The sequence below is a fragment of the Spinacia oleracea genome, chromosome 2 (assembly GCF_020520425.1).
Source record: "Spinacia oleracea cultivar Varoflay chromosome 2, BTI_SOV_V1, whole genome shotgun sequence".
Taxonomy (NCBI): Eukaryota; Viridiplantae; Streptophyta; class Magnoliopsida; order Caryophyllales; family Amaranthaceae; genus Spinacia; species Spinacia oleracea.
Window position 1 is genome coordinate 9,522,853 of NC_079488.1, and position 9,336 is coordinate 9,532,188.

The following is a 9,336-nucleotide window of genomic DNA, read 5'->3' on the forward strand; positions in this document are numbered from 1 at the left end:
TCCCAAAGCCCTAATGAAGTCCTAGCTAATGTGAACCCTAATGTCCCAAGATCTCTAATCAAGCCCCACAAAAGATCGCTCCTAGGCAAAGAAAACACCACCAGTCCACCATCACTTCCAGCAACGGTGACCTCAACTGATGACAACCAACAGCAATCTACAAGCCAACATGTTGCTACCAGATTCAAACCACCCAATGCCGAACCCAATCAAACTCACAGTACCACTAGAGAAGACTTTGTGTGTGGGTCAACCGATGGAAGACCCATACCTGGTGGTAGCGACCCCCCTGACCCACATATTGGAGGTTCGAATGGACACTTGGATAGCCCCAGACCCGGAGCAACCGGAGTTAGTAGTGACCATGCTACTACCACATGAAATCAAACGTATTTTACGTTTGATAAGCGCAGCTTACATGACCACTCTCAAATCAATTCCTGTTTCCATGGAAGATAGATTACCTAATTTTATGTCGGATACTTCACCAATCTCTTGTATGGTGTGGAATGTACAGGGGGCGGGCAGTCGTTTCTTTGTTTCAAGCCTCAAAGAACTCGTTCGTACCCACAAACCTGATGTACTGGTACTAGTTGAGACACACATGGGGGGCAATCAAGCCACTCAAATTGCTACTATTCTTGGGTATCGTGGGCACACTCGAGTGGATGCCTTAGGGTTCAGCGGCGGGATTTGGGTTTACTGGAAACCAGAACTTGTCTCAGTAGAACCCATCTTAAAGCACAATCAACACATCACAATGGACATCACTAGAATTGGTGGTCAACCCTGGTTCTTCACGGCAATTTATGCCAGCCCTGACCCGACCAAAAGACAAGAGCTTTGGTCCGAACTAGAGAGATTTGCATCCACTCATAACCAGCCTTGGCTGGTAGCTGGAGACTTTAATGAAACTAGGTATGGGTGGGAACGAAACAACTCTTGCTCGGAAACTACTCGCAGATCCACTAGGTTCAATAACTGGATTGAAGATATGCAACTTCTTGAAGTTGAATTTGTTGGAGCATCACACACCTGGGCTAGGGGTCACACTGAAGAAACTAGGCGTAGTGCTCGTCTGGATCGAGCTCTATGTAACAGTGAATGGAGTTTACGGTTTGCGAATGCCAAAGTTAAACATCTACCAGCCATCAACTCAGATCACTGTCCCTTATTTATATCCCCCAATGGCTTCGTTCCTCTACAAGCTATCAATAGACCATTCAGGTTTCAAGCCGCGTGGCTGACTCACGAAGGGTTCCAGGAGTTCGTTAATGACAAATGGGATGGAAATATCCCACTACCCAACTCTCTCGCCAAACTTTCAGACGCCCTGCTGTAGACACCTACTTTTGTCCCCATTCCCGAAAGGGAAGGTTCGATGATGAGAACACAAATCTCCACTTGACAACGCATCTCCTATAAAATAACGAATCTCAATTCCCCTTTTCATTTCACCCGAAACTTGCTATTTATAGAAACCTGCTATTTATGGAAACCTGCTAAAAATAGTAACTACCGTAATGGGTAATTGTTAAAAGTGGCAAGTCATAAAGATAGAAACCTGTCAGAATTAGGTGTTGCACTCCAACATAAATCCTAAATGAGATAGAAATTGCGAGAGAATCCTATTCCTAATACGATTCGAAAATAAGAGTTACGTATTAATTAAAATCCTAATGAGCCTAGAGTTCGTAACGGGCCCAGATGCATTCCATCATAAAATTAATACGCACTAAAAGACTCGATTAAAGTCTCATACACTCCGGATTCTAAGAATCCTAATCTGACAAAGAAACGGCCCAGATCCTATTTTCAACGCCTGGCTTTGGGCGCTGAAATCTTCGGCGCCCAGCCCTGGGCGCTGAAATTACCTAGGACGTGTTCTTTCCTAATTCCTCGTGGATTAGAGTTCTACAATTCTATCTTTCCACGAACTCTTTTCTATAAATAGGGCCCTAAGTTCGACGTGAAAACAACAACACACAATTATTATTCTGAGTATTGACTCTAAACCCCTAAGCCTAAGCCTCACGCTGCAAAACTGATCACGCGTTCTGTCGCAATCGATCCATAAATCGAACAGAACGTATCCTGTCCTATAATTTGAGATTCGTTAAATAAAAGGAGAAATAGCAAAGTCAAAGTGGTTAGTTTTCTGAGAACCGTGACGCACCTCTCAAGGGTGCGTCGTAATGTGTCCCTTTTCCATGGTTTAATTGCTTTCCTCGCCCTTTTATGAACTGTTAAACTAATTAAATCTGATTGTTCTATCACGCCTAATAAAGATAATATGTTGGGAAATTGGATTATCATGCTAGGTCCCTTAAAACAATCTAAATTAGATAATCGCGATCGATCTAGTACTATATGTTGCATATTGTTAAAATCAACTCAGATTAGTTTAATAGTTAACGCATGTCCCTTCAATTATTTATGCTGAGCTAGTAAGGATATCCTGCCTCTGGAGTTATCGAAGAGCGAGTACTCCTCTCGGTAGTTACAGTCCCCCGAACCCTCAATCTCTACCTTGCGGGTGTATGTTGAGAGATCCCCACACCAGGGATCACAAGGGAACCTACGGCCGTCGTGGTCAAACATAATTGCACTCCCTTTATGTCACGATAACCGGGTTTTGTCAGTTTTTCTCATTGTCGTTAAAAACTGAATGACGACTCCTATATTACTAGTCAATTGGGTGTAAACTCACAGGAAATCCAATTACACTTGATTTGACAAAAAGAAACGTCACACCCACGAGGGACAAGGTCACGCATTAGCCTCGTGCTTTTTCGACCCCCTCATAGTGGCGACTCCACTGGGGATAGTGAAGGAAATACTCGTGCTTGTAGGTAATCACAATAGCCGAAGGGTGAAACGATCCTACCCCGCGTTTATTTCCCTCATCAAGTTGGGACGACCTGAAAATCAGCACATTAATATGAACGGACAGAACCGCATAACAAATCTTGGCTCCCTTGATGTTTCATCTCGGGAGTTGGGACTAAGGATACCCATCGCCAACCGGGGGGTGCATACGCTTCGAATGTTGTCCACTCGGCACCTTCGCTAGTAGTACACCCGTCCCAAACCCAATCGCTCGCCCATTAGGTCCCTCTCATTGGTGCATGCCCCCTTGGCTTACATCGTGATTGGCCTCTTGGGCAAAATTCGTCTGTTGAAGGCACTACCTCGACCGGGGCATGTGTTGGATCTGCGATAGAAGCGGTACCAAGCCAGGCGCAAAAACTACCCATAGAAGCCTATCATAAACTACATGACATATTATTATTGCCTCATGATGTAATGTTAGTTATGTGTAGCGAAATATGTGATTGTGTGTGACAAACAATGTTAGAAAACCAACGACCTTAAAAAAAAAATTTGCCCAAACATCCATAAACCAATTGGCCAAAGAGTTATACCGAAATACGTGTTCCGCAAACCCGAACGATCGCCGCAAAAATAAGTGACGCTCGGGATGGCCTGTAACGAATCCCACGAACGCTGCACAACGCGTAAGGACGTTATTAGGCAAGCACGCTAAATCAAAGTCGCATAAACAAAAATCGACGTGAACAGAAAACGAGAACCAACCAGGGATGCATTTTCAACGCCCCTGGCTAGGCGCCAAAATTTCTCACGCCCTACGCGGGGCGCTGAAGTTGCTGCCTGGACTTTTGGTCAGGCACAGCAGCCTCGGTGCCCACGCATGAAGAAAATACGTAGCAAAAGAAAAACTTTTCGTGAAAAAATTGCTACGAGGGCGTATGAAAAAGGCACTCGATTCTAAAAGCGACTTGTAAAAAATAAAATAACTCTTTGTGTCGTTGTTAGGCCTCCTATGACGACAATGTTCGGCTCCAAAACCGAGCACGCTAATTGAAATAACCTTGAATGTCACATGGGCAAAGTATTCAAAAAATAATGTTCAAATGAAGTTTTCAAGGAAAAATAATGTTCGAATAAAAAAAAATCCGAGTCTAGACTAGGCTATGCCAAAGTACAATCTAAATCCTATGTCTTAGTTGTCGTATCCATAGAATCGGTCCTAATGCTTGGTGTCGTTCTGCAAGTTAAAAGGTTAAACCCTATTGAGTCTCCCTTCCTAACATCTAAATCAATAAGCACCCATATGTAATTGTCATCCCTTGCTAAGAATCTACGGCCTCAATACTCCCTCACACCAATAAAAATAATATGTTATAGTATTTGAAAAATGGAAACAGTCACATTCTGAAAATCATTCCCCCATAGTCGCACAACCCCCAAAATGAACCTAAGGTGTCAATACCATCAACAAAAAATTAATGGCCTCAAGGCTTATGATCACATTGGGTCACGACTATCATAGTCCTCTCGAGCCACTCGCTCCTTGAAATACTCCTAAGTACGGACTAAAAGATTTTCCATGAATGCAACATGACCAACCATGAAAATGCCCAAATCGGCATACCATAAGGCTACCATTGGGGTAAAGCAATACACACTAAGAGGGAAGCCGCACTAATGATTCTAGTCTTACAAAAATAAAAATTCGATCTCCCCAACTAACTACCTTGCCAACATTAAGCAAAATGGCGCATGACAAATGAACACCCAAGGGTTAAAATCTAAAGTGTCAACCAACGAAAGTTATGGTCCAATTAACCTAAGTTTGAGAGTTGCTTGGTCAAGTATTATAGGCTTACGCCACGTCATTATTTTGAGTCTAGGCAACCTCCTTGTATTCATACACGGGTTATAATCAGAAAAATTAATGAAAGTTCGAGTCTAAATCACAACTTCCAATTAAATCCCAGAAACTGGAATCTGAAAAGAAGCAAAAAAAATTATTTTCGATGTAATTCTTTCGTTAAATTTCAATAAAGTAAAAACAAAATTTTGAATCTACGCTATTTGCACATTTTAAAGAAACGACTAAATACGCTTGCAAAGTAAGACAATTTAAAGGTCCACCCTAAGCCAACTAAAATTTAAGGTCCACCCTAGGCCTACTAAAATTAAAGGTCCACCCTAGGCCCTACTAAAATTAAAGGTCCACTATAGGCCTACCAGACGAGGCTCACTCAGTCTCGCCTCGTGACTCAAAGACCACAACTATCTACCTTTTAGCCCAAATAAAACAAAATTGATTGAAGGATTTATGTTGGGGAGAAATCCCAAGGAAAAAGAAAAAAAAAAGAGAAAGAGAAAAGGGAAAAGCGAAAAGAGCCATGAAATACTTAGCCCGTATCTCCCAAAGTACGAAATCTACCCAAGTAAACGAAGGGAAAGAATTGAGTCGACCAATCCAAATCATGCCACAAAAACTACATGAAATTCTACGATGTCTACCCTTTCCAATCCTTATGTTCTTAGACGCCTTCGCTCTGGGGCCCCTGTTCAGCTCATTTAACCCATCCATGTTCTCATTGCCATAACCCAAGAAACCGTTACCTCGACTCTTGTTCTTGAACTTGTTGTCAACCGCAAACCACGCACGGCCATTGACACGTGCGTCATACCCATTATTTCCAAAGCCCAAACCTGCTCTTACACCACCATTAGCATAATGACCGTATAACTTGTTTGGATACATCCTATTGATATACCCTTGAGCCGTCCCCATGCTATTCATTGGCCTTGGTTGATGTAATCCTCATGCTCGACTAATACCTATACAACTTATCCTATCTCATTCAACCCATCTTTCAAGCTGTCTTGAGTCACGAATAAAAAAAGAAGACCAATGAAAAGTACAAAAATAATAAAAAAGCAAACTTTGCAAAGCGCCTTTAAAAGATCGTCTAAAAAGAAAAAGAAGCATTTAGCGCACCAAAAAAGATCCGCCCAGAAATCATTTTCAGCGCCTACAGCTGGGCGCCGAAATCTTTAACGCCCCAGCTTGGGCGCTGAATCTCTTTGCTTGCCAAAATTTGTCCAGAAGTGCTCGTCATTTTATCCGCACATGCACGGAAAAATAACGAACACTTGGAGGGGTACAACACGTATTCAGATATACGTACCACCAAAAAATACATGTACTCAAAAAAAAAAAAAAAAACAAATTTATGGCTTACGGCAAGGCAGCAGATTAAAATAATAATAAACTTCACTTATTCTACCGTTTCAAATAATATGTTTCCACCTCAGAACGTACTTGTAAAATCGGCATTCTAAGAAACCATTTTCTGGCTAAGAACTACGCAAGACCTGATTCCAAATTAAATCTATTTAAGGCGGATACGTAGGCAATCCATGATTCGGTCCAACCAATTTGTAAAAACGAAATGGAGTCCCTTATTGAAATTTAATTACTTGCAACCCAAGTCGAAAGAAAAATTTAAGTCAAAGGAAGAATCCTAGTCATCAAGATGCCAAAATTAATGAGCACACATCGAAAAATAATAAGGGCACGTACCCTTGCTAGAAGGAGCACTCACACTCCTAGGCACTTAGCCAAGACTCAAAAGATCGCTTTACCTCAATTATATGGGGGCTAGCGCAAGCGTCCATGACCTCTAAAGTACTCGACTTGACCCTCCCTAAAGCGAACTAACTCACTTAAAGACCTTCTTTCACCACTAGACATAGTCGTTCGCTTAAAGACCTTCTTTCACCACTAGACACAGTCATGATCGCCAACAGGTAGTAAAGGCAGTAAGCTTGCAATAAAGAGGATTGTTCTACGGCATCGCCCCATCATTCCTTCGAACTCAGGGCACCCGTTCATGGTAATTCGAATGCTTGCTAATCTCCTTTGAAAAAATAATCAGACCTTGTCAATAGGACTTGGAGCTTAACCAAGGCTCACCCTACTCAGACATATGACACGGGCATCTAAAATCGAAATCTGAAAGCATCATTAATGGGAAGACATAATAGCAACTGGGGGCTAAAAATTGAAATGAAAGAGCTAGGGAAAGAACTAAGTATACCTTGACCTTTTGTACAGACATACACCAAGTAAATCTAAGTCAATTTGAAAACGGTTTATATTCCCGCAATTGTGAAAAAGATGGCCCTGCAAGCCCAAAGCATGTGCCACACGGGCACAAGTAATATCTTGACGCCTGCACCCTGGCCTCCAGCAAATCCTTAGACAGCATTCCAAAAATCGTAACAGTATTTTGATTCACTCAAGTAATCCTGTACGAACCCTTCTATAAGTCAACTTACTTAGGACACCTCGGATTGTACACAGTAGGATTCGGATTTTTAATAATTTTCAAATAATTTTCAAAGACTTTTTCGAACATAATAAAGTGTCGTTGGTTTAAGCTAAGTATGCAAGTGAGTCAAAAAATTTCTAAATATGATTATGGGTAAAGAAAGGCCCCTAGCTTTTGGTCAAGGCACACTTCAACATGTGACTACCTTGACCATGGCAATGTCGCACAATACAACATTTACAAAAGAAGTAGCAAATCACTACTCGAACGTACCTCGCACTAAACGAGTCTGGTTCAAACTATTCATGATCCATGTCACCATGAATGCGTAAAAACGTATGCCAAGCATTATAGCACCAAGCCAATCCCGTAGCTACAATTGGGGGCTTCAGAAAAACACTCTAAAAATGCTCGAAATGACGATTTTATCGCAAATTCTCGACGCCAATGCTATACATACATCACAGGGACACAATCCTAAGGTTTGATCGTGTAAAATGAACCTTAGAATGGCTACAACCTCCCCCAAATTCTAAGCGCTACTTAGAATATATAAAGCCACCCTACTAACAAGGGTAACTGAAAATCGCGAGTCACCAAAATTCCGATCAAACTACTGCACATAACGCTCGCCCTACAAGCGCCCGTTACACAGTCTACGCCGTTCCAAAGCAAAAGCGAAAGAAAAATCAAGGATAAAAAAAAGGGAACATCGATGAATCCTCGCATCGAACGAAGTAATAAGCCGTGCACACCCACGCAGAAGGTGCTACACTTGTTCGAGGACCTGGACGAGGCGTGATGAAGTACTCCAATGCAAAAAATAATAATGATATCCCAACACCTGGAGGAATGTTCTAAGACACGCCGTTAGGCCACACAAGCCTACGTCGCACCATAAGTTCAACCGTCCCACGATACAAGTCTAAAAAAAAGAGTAAGGCATATTGCACTAAAGAGCATGTGTAAAAGAGGCAAAGACTTCTTATCGCCCAAATTCAAAATGCAAGCCACACGACTTCTACATTAAGGATTAAAGGTAACAAAACATTACCTACCACGGAAGGGATGGCTCGCACCTACACGAGCGGAACCCCAAGGCATCTTTCTCGAAAGAACCTACAAAAATCGTACGCCAAAAGGAAGCATCCCAACATGCATACTTGGGGGCTCCAAGCTACGAAACAACCATAGCGAAATAAAAAAAATCTCGAAGCAAATGTTTGAACAATTGAAATAGCACGATGTTTGAGCCCACCTCGTGAATGGGCCTGAACCCTATCAAGCTTCTAAGCAAACTATTCAAAATCAGTCATTGCTCAAAAAAAATGATTCAAACAAACTGATTAATGGACCGCACACAACGGCCATTCTATGAACGCTCGTTCGCACATACATATCATCTTTTCTAAGTATCGAACATTTACGAACGCGATCAAAAAAAAAAAAAAAAAAAAAAAAAAAACGAACGAACAAGAGGCCAACTGTGTCATCAAGAAACCTCGCCAGAAATTATTTTCAGCGCCCAACTCTGGGCGCCGAAATCTTTAACGCCCAGGCATGGGCGCCGAAAATGATCCCAGACCCAAAAAAGGGGCCCCTGACTTCTATAGGGCCCTGCTGTATCCGTTCAACTCGAAAATTGCCGATTTCTTTGCTGAAAGTCGCACCTCACGACTTTGTTAAGAGTAGCACACCACTTCAAAAATCGCTCGCACTTACAAGCACGATCCCAAACACAATCAAGGACATTACAAAATGCGTATCCCCAAGGAACCTCTTCAACAAGAAATGACCGTCAAGCACGAATGCTTGGGGGCTCGAAAGAAAATATATATTATGCAAACTTAAAACAATATTCCCAGACTACGCTGTACGATGTCCCGTGTTTGGATGTCTCAAAAAATAAAACCGGTTTACGACCTCAAGACAAAGGTCGCCGTTGATATTTATACATAGTCCCCTAATCAAGGACCCAGGTAATGGCAAAATTGAGCCGTAAAGACCAGCTCAAAACCATGAAAGATGATGACCACGAGACAATGGTCCGTCTAAGCATGTTGTCAACCCACATTCAGGTTGCAACTAAATCCGAGCATCCCTCGAAAGAAAACAAATTCTTCAAAAAAACAAAAACAGGCTCGCCCACCTTCAGCGGGCGGGGTCTGCGTCACTAGCCGCG

The 9,336-nt window shown here is 42.2% G+C and overlaps 1 protein-coding gene across 1 annotated transcript; it reads left to right on the forward strand.

Annotated features, from left to right (window-relative positions):
- The first annotated feature begins 418 nt into the window (after window positions 1-418).
- On the forward strand, window positions 419-1,342 carry LOC110803501 (uncharacterized). The gene has a single exon (XM_022009015.2). It carries the CDS (start codon window positions 419-421, stop codon window positions 1,340-1,342), a length of 924 nt encoding a protein of 307 aa, XP_021864707.2.
- The last annotated feature ends 7,994 nt before the right edge of the window (window positions 1,343-9,336 follow it).

Excerpts from the sequence above, each read along its gene's own strand:
- LOC110803501 (XM_022009015.2), top strand. The coding sequence starts at position 419 with ATGACCACTCTCAAATCAATTCCTGTTTCCATGGAAGATAGATTACCT.